The sequence below is a fragment of the Periplaneta americana genome, chromosome 10 (genome assembly GCF_040183065.1).
Source record: "Periplaneta americana isolate PAMFEO1 chromosome 10, P.americana_PAMFEO1_priV1, whole genome shotgun sequence".
NCBI classification, from domain to species: Eukaryota; Metazoa; Arthropoda; class Insecta; order Blattodea; family Blattidae; genus Periplaneta; species Periplaneta americana.
This window is the reverse complement of record NC_091126.1, coordinates 42,606,462-42,623,854: the sequence shown is the minus strand read 5'-3', so window position 1 is coordinate 42,623,854 and position 17,393 is coordinate 42,606,462. Positions and strand designations below refer to the sequence as shown.

Here is a 17,393-nt window from a genome sequence, read left to right as displayed (position 1 = left end):
GTTCTCATTTCATTACACGCTTTAAGCGTTACGCAACAAAAATGAAGTTCCTTTATCATGTTGTGAATGATGTTAATGCGTATAGTTTATTTCCTTTAGATAATATGTATTCAAATAAGATCAACTTCGGTTTTCTGGATTGTATACAAGACATTTTTGATAATTCCAAAAATAAAATATTTGAATTTGTTTATATATCACACTGCTTAAATACTAATATAATTAAATCTGCATAAATTTACTTAATGTAGCTGTACGTACAGTACGAGGTGTATATAAAATGAGACTGATGCCACAAATTAGGTTTATTGTCAGATTCTTACCAATTAACCGTTATCCCCTTCATTGCACTTCCCTTCTCTGTCTGTAGACTGTTACATTTGTATCTTCGATTGTTCTTAGCAATACTGCAGTTCATCAACCCCCAACCTTTTCAGCAGTTCTGCCGTTTCCGCTTTACCTGTTCCACAGACCGAAGATGAGTTCCCAAAATACTCTTTTCACTTTCGGAAACAGAAAGTCACGTGGCGCCAAAACTAGTGAATACGGAGAATATTCATGCACTGGAGTAAGTTTACCGACTAAATATATCTTGACGGAAAGGACATTGTAGGCAGCTGCATTGTCCTGATGCAGAATTTACTCTTCTAGAGATTTTGTCCCTTCTTCCTCCTCAATCTGGCCAAAAACTCCATGCAATAATGCTGGTTAACTCTTCACCATTCATTCATTCATTTATTTTATTCCATAGATCTTACATGAGCAATGAAGCTTTAAGATGTGGAACAAGTCAAAATTTTACTATATTACAATTACAATTTTTACAAATTTTTATAGTTTTACAATTTAGTAATTTTCTACAATTTTTACAATTTTGTGCAATTTTTTACAATATTTTGGCGAGATGTAGTGAGATGAGGTGAGGTCCGAGGATTCGCCAAAATATTACCCGGCATTTGCCTTTTGGTTTGGGGAAAACCTCGGAAAAACCCAACCAGGTAATCAAATCAAATTTGTCAGACCATTCATTCATTCATTCATTCATTCATTCATTCATTCATTCATTTATTTTATTCCATAGATCTTACATGAGCAATGAAGCTTTAAAATGTGGAACAAGTCAAAATTTTACAATATTAAATTACAATTTTTACAAATGTTTATAGTTTTACAATTTAGTAATTTTCTACACCCATTCGACGAAGACAGACCCTGGATGTCCTGGAAAGCAATTAGCATCGTCTTCATTTTCGACTCGCCCATCCTTCTTTTTTCAATTCTCTGATAATTGGGAGATTTCCAATGCATCGATTTTATGTCCAGTTATTCGCGCAAAAGTCGTACTCTTTGGCAATTTCTACTATGTCTGGACTCAGTCTGATGCTCAGACGTTGATTTTTACGAACAATTTCAGAGATTTTCTGAATGTTCCTTCAATTTTTGAAGTCAAGGAACGACCTTATGTTCATCATATTCCATTTCCGACCTTCGCCAAACCATTTGTGCCACTCAGACGCTCGTCAGCGTGACATTAAAGTATCCCTTTAAAGGTAGTCAACCCCATGACAAGCCAAATCGGCCCAGAGGATGGCGAGAAGTTAAGGCTCTCACCTTTACGGAAAATCGGCATTTAATGGCAATAGGGATGCCAGTCCTAGGTGCCCGCCGTCTTTACCCCAAGAAAATGTCCCTGGTACCCATGTCTCTTACAGGCTGAGTAGACCCCAAGGCCATAGTGCGGCTGTGAGAACTAGATCAATGCAAAAGATCCATGACTCCGTCGGGATTCGAACCCCATTCCTTCCGACTTAACCGCGCACCCCCAAAAATTATCCCATGCCACCCTATCCCATTATCTCCTGGCCTAGTTGGCTCATAAGTGATGTCTTCTTGGTATCACTTATTAGGTTCAGACCTGTCTTCAGACAGTTGACTGAACAACAACACATCCGTTAATGATTTCATGCAATCAGTTGTGGACTTCACTTTAGAATCAGTTTTGAGATGAACATGCTGCCCAATATTTTTACACTAGTCATGATTCCGACAAGTTCAGCCTTCAAGGCTAACAACTTTCCCTATCGATCCGCACCTCTTATTCCACCCTCGACATAAGAAAAATCTCCTTTTCAAATAGCCACACCTCGTATACTATAATAATTCTTATTATAATAATTTTATATTCGTTTTTGCATTTACCGAAGTCTCTATTTAAAAGCGATAATATAAAAGTATCCGTATTGTAGGAACTTGTGGTGGCTGAGTGGTCAGAACTTCAGACTAACGCGGGTGGTCAGGGTTCGACTCCTGATCAGGCCTGGGATTTTTCATTGAAAACTTCATAGTGACACCGGTGGCGGGCATGGTAGCAGTTTGGGTTTTACTCTGGGTTCTCCCATTTTTCCATATTAGGCATTACATCGTTCCGTCAACATTTCTCGATTCCGTCACCATTCACAGCATTCTCCGAACATCGGCTGGCGAAGCATGAAGGGGACTGGCCTAGGGACGAGTGGGATTACTTGCTTGATACCTGGGTACGCAGCGAACCTTAGTGTAGTCAGTCGGTGTTGATTTGGAAATGCGCCTAGCTTAAGGGTTAACAAAAGATCTTAAATGTTCGCAGTGCTGAATCGCAGTGCCCCTTCCCAAAATTTCATCCCTGGAGGAACACAGGAGAGCAGAAGGTTGTCTCTCAAATGTTGTAGATAGTCGGCATTAGCAGTAGAGATGTCATTCCTACATGTTTGTCGCCCTTCATTCATTCATTCATTCATAGTGTTCTGCCCAATAATAGGTCTTTCACTACAAACCCATCATTCTCCAGTATTCCCTGTTTTACACCTTCCTCTTAGTCTTTGCATACAATCCATATATCTTAATGTTGTCGATCATCTGGTATCTTCTTCTGCCCCTACCTTTTCTCCTTCCAGTGCATTTTTCAATAGCCAGTTTCTTCTTAGCCAGTGACTCGGCCAATTTCTTTTTCTCTTTCTGATCAGTTTCAGCATTATACTTCCTTCACCCACTCCTATCACAGTTTCATTTCTTATTCTCTCTGTCCATTTCATACGCTTCATTCTTCTCCATATCTACATTTCAAGTGCTTCTAAGCGTTTTTCTTTACTTCGTCGTAATGCCCATTTTGTGCACCATACAATGTTACACTCCACACAAAACACTTCCTTAGTTCTTACCCTTAGAAAATACACCTGGTACTCATCTTTGTTCGATGCTGAGGAACCAAAGGGCCTTAGGGATTAGGTCAATGTAGAAAATCCATGACCCCATCGGAAATGGAACCCGCGATTTTGTGGCATGCAGCGCAACGCGTTAACTGCAGCGTTACCGCGCGCCCTATTTAAAGTGATACCATGAACTGTTTAGGTTTAAGTTCTTTTGATCCTATTCCTTGTGTCTCAAGTGCCCCTGACGAAGCCCGGCGGTTGGCGCGTTTGCCTGCCGATCGAGGGTTGTACTCGGACGTCGGTTCGATACCCACTTCGGCTGATTTCAAAGTTGGGTTTTTTCCTAGGTTTTTCCAACTGTAATGCGTATGTCAGTTGATCACATGGCGAATCTTCGGCCTCATCTCTCCAAATACTGACTCGCTGTCACCAGTTTCGTAGACGCTAAATAACCTAGTATTGAACATCGTTTAAATCTTCTTTTATTTCGGGCCCTTTGGGTTCGTGTTGGCTTGATTTCATTTTCTGTAGGTCATTTAACCAGTTATTTTGATGTAAAATCATGGTTTATTTAACGACGCTCGCAACTGCAGAGGTTATATCAGCGTCGCCAGTGTGCCGGAATTTTGTCCCGCAGGAGTTCTTTTACATGCCAGTAAATCTACTGATATGAGCCTGTCGCATTTAAACACTCTTAAATGCCATCGACCTGGGCCGAGATCGAACCCGCAACCTCGAGCGTAGAAGGTCAGCGCTATGTCAACTACGCTACCGAAGCCGACATTTTGATGTATCTGGATTTTTTTTTACTGTATTTTGAACTTCTAATTTCTTCAGAAGGCCTTTATTTCTCTTTTTTGTCTATCCTGCTTAAACTGAAATTGTACATAGAAATCTCATTTGAGCTGCTTGTAGTTTGGCTTTGTATTTGGAATTCATTGTCCAGTTTACATTACTTAATTTCAGAGAGGCTTTTGCTATCATAATATGTAATTACCAGGGTTAGGATCCGAGACACTTATGAATGAAGTGAAGTTACAGTGCAACGGAGTACAGATGGAGTGAGGTGGCGCGTTGGGTTTTGTTTACCTGTGCGTTGGTGTACAATCCGGTTCGTGATCAGAGGTACAGTATTCCTCCTTCTCTCTCCTATTCCTTGCGGAAAACATTGACTGTACATCATCTTGCCTCACTTGAATTACGACGACTTTCTCCATAAGTTAATAACATATGATATTTCTAAACTGTGAATGACATAAGTTGTTTATCAAATACCTGTAGCCTACTGAACTGTCGTCGGCTCGGCAGTAGACCTATGGACAGGGAGCTTGAACTCAGCTGACATGTACGTACAGTACGTCTGTGCAGAGTACTGCCTGCTGAATACGTTGCCACGTCTCTCACGCCAGAATATTAATAAATTTAAGCATGCAATTTTATTTAATTTCGCGAAAATGTAATAGAACACACAAACAATTATTTAAACTAATATTAACGCTTTTCTAGATATACCTACTGATGTAATTGTTTTCGTAATTTTACAAACGATATAAGCAGTATAGCCACCGGCGTGGCTCAGTCGGTTAAGGCGCTTGCCTGCCGATCTGAAGTTGCGCTCGGGCGCGAGTTCGATCCCCGCTTGGGCTGATTACCTGGTTGGGTTTTTTTCCGAGGTTTTCTCCAACCGTAAGGTGAATGCCAGGTAATCTATGGCGAATCCTCTTCCTCATCTCGCCAAATACCATCTCGCTATCACCAATCTCGTCGACGCTAAAAGTATAACGCGAATAAAATAAGAGAAGAAATATTTTTTTCTGGGAAAACTATCAAGTTTTGACCCTATGTTGTATGGACATTTTTTGATCCTGCAGACCGTCCGTGACGACTGTGAAAAGGACGGCACTTATACCCCTTACACCCTATATAGCTGCAAAGAAGTGAACTATTGACAAACTTAATCGCATAACAGGTAATTTAAAAACACAATTTAATAGCCTGATACTGTAACCACTCTACTCAGATTTTTCACAAACCGAAGAGGAGAATGAAGAAATTAATTGATGAGACTAAGCAAGAGCTGATATTTGTGTTATTGCAGTGCTCAAGTTGCTGTCACATTTCCTTCAGTAGTATAATGAAACTGTACAAGAGGGTTCAGCTAAAATACAAAATGTGTACGAACGAGGCAGTCTACTCTCGGAGGCGGGTGTGTATATATTATACAGTACTGGTTGCCGTGGCAAACAGATGTAAACATGCAGCTATTTTGCACGGGCAAGAAAAGTAGCGTCAGCCTTCACTCTGACGGTTAGTTCAGTGGTCCAAGTTTCTTTCACTTCCCTCTCGTCTCCGCTTCTCAACTTAATTCAAACCTAGCGTAGTGACCTCTTTATATATAGCAAAAATTAATGTCTACAATGGAACCCCGATTATCCGACACCCTATTAACCGATTGACTGATTATCCGACTATCTTTCTCTCACTTTTTTTTTTTGCCACAGAAACATATATTAAGTACTACTGTACGTTATATTAGTACATATTGTCCACACCTGTGGAGTAACGGTCAGCGCGTCTGGCCGCGAAACCAGGTGGCCCGGGTTCGATTCCCGGTCGGGGCAAGTTACCTGGTTGAGGTTTTTTCCGGGGTTTTCCCTCAAATGCTGGGTAACTTTCGGTGTTGGACCCCGGACTCATTTCACCGGCATTATCACCTTCATCTCATTCAGACGCTAAATAACCTTAGATGTTGATAAAGCGTCGTAAAATAACCTACTAAAAATTAGTACATTTTTTTTTTCTAGAGTGTGTTATTGCAAACCTTAACACTTATCCAGCTTGGTCTACTGTTCGAGTTGCCGTACTGTACAACTTCTATAATTTTCCATGAGTGTCAAAAGAAAACGTTTTGTGATAAGTATCGAAAAAAAATGCAAATAATTGAGTGATTTAGGGAAAGAGAAACTGTGGCTCATCTCGCATCAGAATATGAGACTGATGTTACAACTGTGCGCGATTTAATAAAAATCAAGGATAAAGTGTATAGAGTATGTAAATCTACAACATGAGACCTCTAGGCCTACTTTCCTATATTTCCGCTGATAGCCATTACAAGGAGTTTCCTTGCCCCTAAAAGCACGCCGTTAACAACAGAACTTAATTTAGTGAACTTCTTATCCACTACGTAGCATCTTAAACATAAGATCACGGAGGAAATTACGAAACTTCAGCTTTTATTCACTTAATTTACGAAAATATTTTATGGTACGGATTATCCGATTTTTTCGATTAACCGTCTAGTCTACCACGGATAATAGAGGTTCTACTGTACTTTCAGTTTTACAGATATTTTTTGTTATAACTTTGTAAGGAAAAAAGATGATATAAAACATTAAAAATAAAAATACTATACATCCTGATTATACAACTTTTAACACTATCACTTTGGAATATGTATTATATGTCTTGCTCGTGTTAAATTTTACCGTACCTGGTTAACATTACACATTACACTACACAAACACACTCCCACAGGAAACAAAACAAAAGACGCCAAGACCAGCAACAACCAGTTTTGAAGAAGGGCAATAACAGGCCGAAACATGTTAACCAGGTACGGTAAAATTTAACACGAACAAGACATATAATACATATTCCGAAATAAAAATACTCTTGTAAGTGAATAGGTACAGTGACGTTTCACTAGCTTCACGTGAAAAACCTCCACTGGTTTCGGAAAGAAGTTTCAAATTCTATTCCCAGGGACACGCTTATTTGCCAATAGGCTAATTGTAAGTACAGTGGAGCGGAAAATTTTAGTTGAGGTGACGTTTAGAGAGAGAAAATGGACTTGACCAAAATCATTAACCAGTTCAGAAGGGAAGGCAAGAGGTGTTTACAAATTGATACCATGCAAGTTTCAATTCCAATTCTCTCTTGAAAATGAACTCACAATTTACAAGCCTTGGTTTTTTATTATTTTTTATTTTCCAACGCTTATTAAGGATGAATGTTGAGGCATATAGGAAGGAAAACGGGGAATGCAAAGTTTTTCTTGCCTATAGCCGACAGAATTGTAAATCCACAACTGCGACCACCAAAATATAAATGTAATAATGAATGGTAAAATTTAATTGGGCAATTTCAACTGAATCAATATGTATTTGGCCTTCGTATTCAGAATTTATTATCCTACTTTCCCTCAGATCACACTCTCTTCTTCACTTTTTCTGTGTCGACAATCTCCTTTCTTCCAATATATCTTCGTAATTTTAACGTATGTATACGTCTGCTGTTATATAATGAAATGACTTGAGTTTGCATGAAGAGTTTAAATGTAATGTGAAAATAAAATTTTCGGAAATTTTCATATTTTCATTCATAGGTGATGGCAATTAATTGTTCATTATTTTTAACGTTTCTTAAAATAAGTAATCGAGTTTTCTTAAATGTGTACTGCCTTTGTAAGTGCTGTGAATGAAATTTATTATGTAGTTTTCAACATCATATACTAAGAGACGTTGAACATTACGCCCTATTTGTGTGTTATAAATCGTAATTGCTTATTGAATGTTGAATTGAGATATGACGGACGGCTGACAGACATTGAACTTAAGGCTTCAAATTCGATATCCAGTCAGTGAAGAAGTTTTAGAAACATTATGTCTTAATTTATTTTGAATCTGATTAGAAATAATGTAATTTGTGTTCAGGAACAAGAAGAAACTGAATTGTATTAATACTGTAAAATACTTTCAGCCAGTCGGAAATAATTGTATTTCATTACAGTCTGGTGCTAATTGACTAAATGTATTCCTTTCACAGCTCCTAACTTCTGAACAGGAATGAGTAATAAAATTAATATTTCTGTATTGTTTGGCACGAAAAGCTTGCCACATACTACGCGACCAAGGCGGGAACCGTTTTGTTTGGTGGCGCTGCGATTCGCTTCACAACACAGGCCATGCTGTAAAATCCGCATCAGATGCAAAATGAAGCACATGCTGAACTGTTCTCTTGTTTCGTTATTATTAATACATTTTATATATTATATTTTCGTATAAGTTTATAATTTATAGTTTATTGTTTAGTTTTATTTATCATATGCTTACACACATAGAAATCTATTCAGAAGACACACCACAACATCGGTGTTCGTAAAGGAGAGAACATGAATCGAAAGTAACGTAAACTAAAGTAGCTACCGTATTTTATATGATATTGCATTTGATATGCATTTCTTATCTTAGCATTTCTCATTCTTTACCTTCCTTTCTAATCCTACTAATTGTTTTTAGTAGGTTATTTTACAACGCTTTATCAACATTAGGTTATTTAGCGTCTGAATGAGATAAAGTTGATAATGCCAGTGAAATCAATCCGGGGTCCAGCACCGATAGTTACCCAGCATTTGCTCATATTGGGTCGAGGGGAAAACCCCGGAAAAACCTCAACGAGGTAACTTGCCCCGACCGGGAATCGAACCCTGGTTACGTGGCCAGAGGCGCTAACCGTTACTCCACAGATGTGGACTACTAATTGTTTCCTTATTTGTCTTCACAATAGTTGCAGCACGCTCTGTTGCCTTCGACAGAGGTAGGAATAAACCCGTTGTCTTTTCTTCATCACAAAACTTTATGGCATTACAACGCTCTGCGCTTGGCTACGAAACACACTTTCTACACGCGGCATTACGACCAGATTAAAACACTAGGCATTGGATGTGACGATACTCTAGCAGTAAACATACGCAGCGAGCACGGAGTTCCTCATTCTGCCACGACGGTTGCCACCTTGGTCGCGTAGTACTTAGGAAATCACTGGTATAGGATGTTCGTGAAGTCCTTAGTATTTTGTACTGTATTAAATCTGCAGTGATGTGTAGCAGTAGCATTTATTTTTAAATGGTATAACTTTTAAGTTATTATTATTATCATTATTAACTTTATTATTATTATTATTATTATTATTATTATTATTATTATTATTATTTGCAGATTACATTCGAAAAGGTGCTCCCTTCCCTCAGTCCGGATACGATGAATTGGATCCAGCATTAATTCGTCAGGATCATTACAGGATAACACCATCTCCAGGAGGTCCTGTTGATCGATATGGTATGTCCACTGTTTCAATTTACATATTTACTCCTCGATGTAGTCTAATATTTTTCACTGCCTATTATAGTTTCAAACTGACGTAATTGTATACAGAATGGCCTAGAAAGAAGTGCACTAATTCATATTTATGTTCTGGAGACCAAATAAGTAACACTTTTGTATCATTAATGGGTTAGTAGTTTTTTACAAGATACACCTATAATTTTTTTCCGTCAACAGGTATAAAATAACAAGATGACAGTTAGTAGAGGCTATAATTTTTTTTTGTCAGGTTTGATAATTCTTCCTTGCATGACCCTTCGGCAGTAACATGATTTGGCAAGAAGAAAGTAGTAGGAGAATTAGATTCGCCATGAAAACTGAATTATTCCAATAAGATGCTCCAGTACATGACCACCTTATGAACCTCGTCTTTTGTAGTCCTCTGTAAGTGCATTAAAGTCTACAGTGACATTGATAGCAACCACATACATGAAGTGGTACTTATAAAGAACAGCCACTTTTTCATTATTACTGTGTTCGTAACTTGAATTCTGTAAGAAGACTAATGGGAACAAAATATATTTCGTTTAGTCATACTGGTCACAGAACTGGTTGTGGATCTTGTTGATATATTTTTCATTATTTGGACTATAATATACATGTTTCAGTATGTTGCACTTCTTTCCAGACTGTCTTTTGTGAGCATGTGGAGGAAAATTGGTGCAATGTATGTATCCATATTTTATCTAAATGAAGGGAAATATTTCCGATGCTCCAATTTATTAATGCACTTAAAATTATAACCCTCGACACACTGAAACTTGTGTTATTTCTAAAGGGACTCTTTTAATCATGGAAAGTTAAAGATTGCATGTGGTAACTTACAAACGTCTTTCCTTTGTTAACTTTCCATATGACCTAATATAATGTTAATCTAGGTATTAGTGTTAATCATTAAATGTTTTTAGTCTATAACTCTCTCAGTTTATTTGGCTGCAGAATTGTGCGTATTTCAATATTTCCTGCTTAGAAAATAGTGTGTGTGTCTTACAGAAGATTTCCTTCATGCCAGGGACTAAGAGTATAAGTAAAATAATTCAATTTTCATCATTCCTCACAATACAAGTCATTTAGCATTAAGTAGAATTTAAAAAATTACAATGCAATGCAAATAAATCAGATTCACAAACTATTTGGACATTTTGTTAATTTCAAATTCTCACGAATTATGTTTTGACTTATATCCTTACTCCCTAACACGAAAGATTTAATATCTCTGAAACCAGCATGTAATGTGCATCATAAAAAAATACATATTGTTCTTGCTTGTGTTAGTTCAGAAATTTAATTTAATCTTAAAATATTAGACATCCAATGCAATGTTTTAGAAATAAGTGGTTTACAAAATGTTTAATAATTTTGTATTATTAATTCAGATGTTGAAACTTACACCCTTGGTAATTGCATAAAATGGATTAAATTAGTTTATTTCTTTTCACACTTATACGAGGGTAATTTCATAAGTCATAGCAACTATATTATATCAGCCAATAAAGCTGCAGGAATAAAATTTCACTATATGCAATTGAAGGTTACTGGAATGTGCTTCGCAGTGCTAGTACCAAATTGGGTCTGGGTACTGGAGGCAATGGGTAAGAGAAATTGAAAGCTGTGTAAATAGTTATCATTGTTTTATTATGCACAAGAGGAAACAAAGTACATTATTCACATCTAACACCATTCAAAATAATTCCCCAAGGCTTCCACACATCTTTGCCAATGATGATGCAGGCGTTGAATGCCATTGGCTGTGTGCAATTCGTCTATGTGTATCACCTCTCGTCAAAATGCTGTTAAGATGTCCTCCCTGTTTGCAAACGGCTTCCCATGCAGTGGCTTCTTCAATTGGAGAGTGAGATCATAGTCACATGGACTGAGATCAGGCGAGTAGGAAGGATGTTCCAAGATCTCCCACCTCCACCTGATTCCTGATAGGAGCTGCAGTGTGGGTGTTGCAATATCATGAATGATTATGGCATTGTCCAGCAGTGCTGGACGTGTCCTCCAAATTGCACGATGCAGATGGTACATCAGGAATAATGTGTAGTATTGGGCATTGACAGTGCTGCTCATAGCTCAGAATGACACTGACGAGCATTTCCGCCGCGAAGCACTGCAATTTTCACGTATGACTGTGGTTCAACTTTACTTACATCCATCTTGGAGCACAGCTTCTAGCATACTAACTTTTGCATGTGCTGTCAACGAGCCACCAGTGCACACAGACGCATTCTGGCAATGGCATTCCATACAGTGTACAACAGATTTTCAAAAGTATATACTGAACTAATCACATTTTCGGTTATTCGGAAGATATAATATAGTTGCCATGACTTATGAAATGCTTCTCGTATATTGTTTTAGCATCTTATTTACAGTAACTAGTTTGCACACATAAATTAGTGTCCTAGTCCTTTTATACACTCTAATAATATATTGAAGTCAAAATGCGCACTGGATCTTATTTCTTATGCTTGTGATGCTTGTTCAGTTTTGAAGAGATGAACATTTTTTATTGTACTAGTAGTACCGGTATTTATTTTAGAAGTTCAGTAAAGTATTTTTCACTACTTAAATACTGCCCTTACACCAGGGTTCAGGAATCACACAATTAATACCATGCACAATACACAAAAGGGAAATTATTTACAGAAGAAAATCATTCCATTTCCTGCCCAGTGGTATATTGTAATTTAAAAGTGGTACAGCGCAATAAAATAATATCTAATATTCTCCAGTGTCTCATGCTGTGGTGTCATGTTCTAAGGCATCCTGCCTAGGACTTGCGTTACGGAATGCGCATTGGTTCGAGTCTTCATGGGGGAAGAAATTTTCTCATGAAATTTCGGCCAGTGTATGGGACTGATGCTCACCCAGCATCGTGATGCACTTGGGGAGCTACGATAGGTAGCGAAATCCAGTTGCAAAAGCCAACTATAATGGCTGAGGGGATCATCGTACTAACCACACAATACCTCCATTCTAGTTGGATGATCGTTCACCTCTGCTTCGGCATGTGAACGTGAGACCAGCAGCCTGCTGGTCGGTCTGGGCCCTCCAGTAAATTGTACAGTTTTGTATAACACATTATTAAAATATTTTGTCTTTTCACAAGTGGCGTCTTTTAACTGTGCAAACATGTGGTTGCCGATTAAGCAGAATCACATATTTCATTTTGCGGTTTATAGTTTCGAAAACAATATTTCACATATAATGTAAGTTGGATCATAGGTGCAATATGGCAGCAAATGACTTAAGATGACATTGTGGCATTCTAAGATTTTAAAAGAAATCTAAATGTACCAAGCCATTTCAGTGAAATCTTCGATAGTTTACTAAAGTACAAGTTGCAAGTTTAGCACACATTGCACAAGTAACATATAACAAATTTTTCATTAGCTTGAAAGGCTTTGAAAAAAAAAAAGAGAGAGAGAGAAATAGTGTGATGCCTATGCTTGAGTTTTCATCAAAGTGCAAATTTTCGTACATTCTACACTGCATTAATGCTAACCACACTCTTACATAGTGTGCATTCGATTAAAAGTAAAGAAAATTTTCTCGTGTCGTTTATTTGTGAATAACATCTTTTAAAATGTGGAACAATTACAGTATGTATTTAAAATCCTGTAATACAGTCGAACCTCCATACAACAATTTTCTGAGGACTAGAAAATTGTACTGTTAAATGAGGGCTATTGTATTGAGGGGTTACGAAATTTGTTAAAATTTATGTTCTGAAAGAGATATAGTAGAAATAAGTATAAAACAATATGACATACTATGAAATAACATTTACTCTCCATTTGATTGCCTTGCTTGATTTTTCTACTCCCACTACCACTTTAATGAAGGTAATCCCGTGTCTGCCTTTAAGGCATTATAGCCAATTGTTGTAAAAACTGAGCGCATTTTTATGCACAACAGGGCCTGTTCTAGGAATGTTAAGTGACCTCACTTCATTAAACCACTTCAAGGTAGCAGTGTCAACATCTTTTGCTGCCGCAGTTTTTAAATGCTTACAGTCAGGATTAATTTTACCACTTGCCACACTGTCATGTATTTCCTTGCATATCTTTATGAATGTTGCGGGTGTCAATTGCGCAACTCCATGCTTTTTAGTCACTTCAGTCTGCTTCAATTCCCTACCTAAATCACTCAACTGCAGCTAGTTTAGTCTCCAAACTGATTTGTTTTCGTGTTACATTTACATTTACCAGTGCAGTGAGTGAGTTGACAGCGAAATGAGTGTAATGTTGAAAGGTACTTGTGCAGATATGAACATATACTCGTGGGTTTTAGTTCGATCTTAGTTTTAAGATACAAATTAGAATATTTCAAATATTATTTTAAGTGATCGTTTCATTTAATTTAGTATATTCCCTGTTGTTGTTGTTATTATTATTATTATTATTATTATTATTATTATTATTATTATTATTATTATTATTATTATTAGTATTAGTATTAATTATTAGTATTATTATTAATTGTATTTTTAATTAATAAGTTTATTATTGTCATTATTGAGTGTAATTAGTTACCACTGCCACCGAGTATATACCCATTGCAGTGTGAATAAATACATACATACATACATCATTAACAACTAACTCTCAAATGTGAAAGACGCTAGGGACAGAAACTATAAAGACAAATCCAGCTAAAGGTCATGTGCCCTTGAAGCAGGTAGAGTTCTATTGTAACACACTCCTTGCACAGAATGCAAAATCATTTGGCAAGTCCACACCTGTGGAGTAACGGTCAGCGCGTCTGGCCGCGAAACCAGGTGGCCCGGGTTCGAATCCCAGTGGGGGCAAGTTATCTGGTTGTGGTTTTTTCCGGGGTTTTCCCTCAACCCAGTACGAGCAAATGCTGGGTAACTTTCGGTGTTGGACCCCGGACTCATTTCACCGGCATTATCACCTTCATATCATTCAGACGCTAAGTAACCTAGATGTTGATACAGCGTCGTAAAATAACCCAATAAAATTAAATCATTTGGCAAAAGTATGAAAGAAAGTAGACGAAATAACGGGAAAACATCTTTAAGAGGGTGATACCAAGTGAAAAGTGAAATATTACATATTAAGAACAAGTAAATGATATAATATTTTATCATTCTATCAGAGTTTCTCCAAAATTTGACCATCATTATAATGATGAATAGAAAATATTTAAAATGTAGGAAATATGCTGGGACTGATAAAAATTTATTGTTGCGATAGAGTTTATTGTTATATCAGTTTTCGTTATAAGGAGGTTCAACTGTATTAGAAATGGTATCGTTCATATGATTTAATGAAGGAATGGGTTTTCTGTTCTTGATGAGTAATCCAGCAGAAACAAAAAGATGCCTCGCAATATCAGGAAAATTTTTACTGTGATGTATGATAAATTTAATTCTTACTTTCTCTATAAATGATGCTGAAAATGTCATCCTGTCTACCTCGTCACAACATTCATACCTCTGGAATTCCCTCTCGATTTGTTATTTAATTTTTCTCTGAATATTTTCTTGAGGGTCTTACAAAGTGTAATAGGAGTTTGATTTGTAAACTCTCTTTTCAGCTTATCCCAAAGCTAGAAATCACAAGTTTTGCATCCAGTAAACTTGTTGACCACACTTCTTTAAGCCTACTAATTAATCTGTCATGAAATACTTCTTATCCACTGGCTTAACCTAGCGGTAATGATATGGAATCGTGATTCCAAACTGTGCTTGGGCATAGTTCGAATCCCTCTGCGCTGATCACTTGAGTTGTCTCTTTTTCCGAGATTTTCCTCAACTGTAAAGCGAATGTCGACCAATATGCTAAATCCTCAGTCTGATTCCAACGAAATATCATCTCACTGTCATCAATTTCACCAATTAGGCAACCTTGCAGTTGATTAAATTGTTGTTAAATAACTTGTTAACAATTCAAATGCTTCTTGCTTGTATTGAGAATGTAGTTGTCAAAAATTATTGGAAAAATAAAAATTATCTTCTTGTTTTAACATTTTGCACAAAAGGACTCAAAAACACAAGTCGCAAAATGTACAACAGAACACTTGGTCACGCTGCTAGAAAGGCAACAACAATTAATGTGTTTAAATTAGTAGTACAGAACATCAGTCATACTGTCAATCCACTTTGGGACAGTCATGTTATTACACTTTGGTTGCTATGTCCAGCTAATGGACATCATATCAGATTTTTTGTGATTAAATTTGAGAATACTAAAGTTTGTCTCTCACGAAGCTCGTAAATTCAAGCCAGAGTAATGTTTTAAAATGTTGTGTTTGATGTCTACTTTCGTACACCATTGGTTTATTAGTGATTATATTTGTTTTGCAATTTTGATAGATCAAATTACGCATCCCTGGAACATAGATGACTCAGGGGAACCATCACAACTACCACATGGTAGGTTAATTGAACTATGGCTGTGAATTTCTGCAAACTTTTTGGTTTACAACTTAATGTATTTGATTATTGAAGTGCTGCACCTAAGCAATGAATCCAGTCTTGCATGGCATATTTACCAGTCAATGTAGTCCTGCTTGTTGTTGAGTTGAACCTTGAGAGCAATTCCTAGATCACATTGTGCCTTTGCATGTTTTATTTGCTTTGTTTCTTGATTGTAGGAGAGGACCCCAAACTAGTGTATGGGTTTGCTCCCCCTTCTCCATATGGCACTGTTCCGGCTGCATACGGTAGCAATGGCGCAGACCCCCGAACTTACGAAGAAAATGGTCCACCTCCAAGAGCTATCTTTGAGGATGAGGAGGAACTACGAAAACATCTTTCGATGCATCCTTCCATTCCTTCTCCTTCAGTTGATGATGAACAAAGGGGTTGGTTTTAATTTTTGGGTCTTTTATTTTCTGACTTTGTATTCTTGATTAATTTGCATTTCCAGTATCCTTGACAATTTTCCAATATCCTTCCGTGTTTTACAGTTCGTGAACTTTAAGTTGTCAGGTCACTTGTAGACGTTTTCTTCTATCTTGGACATCCCTCTTTTATGTTCACGGGATAAGACAGGAAGACCTTCCATTGGGCTCGAAGTGTCAGTGGTGGAATGTGCTTCCTTTTCTGATTCTTGCTCCTGGCTCCTTTCCATATCAGAATTTTCTAAATTAATTAGGAACCTGTCGCTAGTTTCATCAACTGATCCATCATCTCCGAGTAAAGCTGTTCAGTGTTTAGCTCGCAAGATTTTCTTCAGTTTTTCTCCGTTATTTTCCCATACTACTATTAAACAGTACGCTTATATTGCTGTTTTAAATCATAAATTACGTTTTACGAAACCATTTGTTATTTACTTTGCATTAAGATATAATGGTATAATGGAAGTCATATTACACTATGACCATGCATGTCCACCACTTTGGAGTAATGGTTAGCATGTCTGACCATGGAATGAGTGGGCCCTGGTTCAAATTCTGTTTGGATAAGTTACCTGATTGGGGGTTTTCCGAGGTTTTCCCACACAATTAATTGAAATAGAATTGCTGGGTAACTTTCGACATTGTAATTCGGACTTATATTTCTGCTTCTTTAATTTCAAATTCATCTGTCATATTCAATAATTTCAGTTTGACCGAGGATGTTGCAGGATATAGTACCGTGACTTGCATACAGATGGCATCGATCTGAGGAAGCTGCAGAAATACAGGTGAATGGAGGGGCTCACATAGCGGACTCCATCGGAACTGGGTGATGAGTAGCGGAATCAGTAGATGGCATCAAACAGTGAATCACAGGGCTTACAGGAATGTGGTCCTATAGGCTTAAAATAATCATCCGTATCTAAAGGAGGTCAGCACAGTAAACCTCAGGCTGCAGTGCTCGGAAGTAAAAATAAATTGCCATGCATTACAAATCTTGAAGTAGTTTCCTTCCCCCTATCCCGCAACTTTGTAAATTTTTATATATAAAACACAACAAAATTACTTTTTCACAGTTCACCAAAGACAAGTCTACAGGTCACATATGTAACAGTTTCAGCAAGAAGAGGGGGCTGTAAAGGGATTGATAGTTCCAAGAATTCTGACGCAG

The 17,393-nt window shown here is 37.3% G+C and overlaps 1 protein-coding gene across 16 annotated transcripts in view; it reads left to right on the top strand.

The window, feature by feature from the left end:
* Window positions 1–17,393, top strand: part of p120ctn (adherens junction protein p120) — a 258,208-nt gene that overhangs the window by 149,996 nt on the left and 90,819 nt on the right. For 14 of the 16 annotated variants that reach the window (XM_069837251.1, XM_069837246.1, XM_069837249.1 and 11 more), the window contains 3 exons: window positions 9,185–9,304; window positions 15,696–15,755; window positions 15,977–16,186. In XM_069837251.1, coding sequence (XP_069693352.1) covers window positions 9,185–9,304; window positions 15,696–15,755; window positions 15,977–16,186 — 390 coding nt within the window. The remainder of the gene's footprint in view (window positions 1–9,184; window positions 9,305–15,695; window positions 15,756–15,976; window positions 16,187–17,393) is intronic. The other 2 variants (XM_069837248.1, XM_069837262.1) reach the window with 1 other exon arrangement.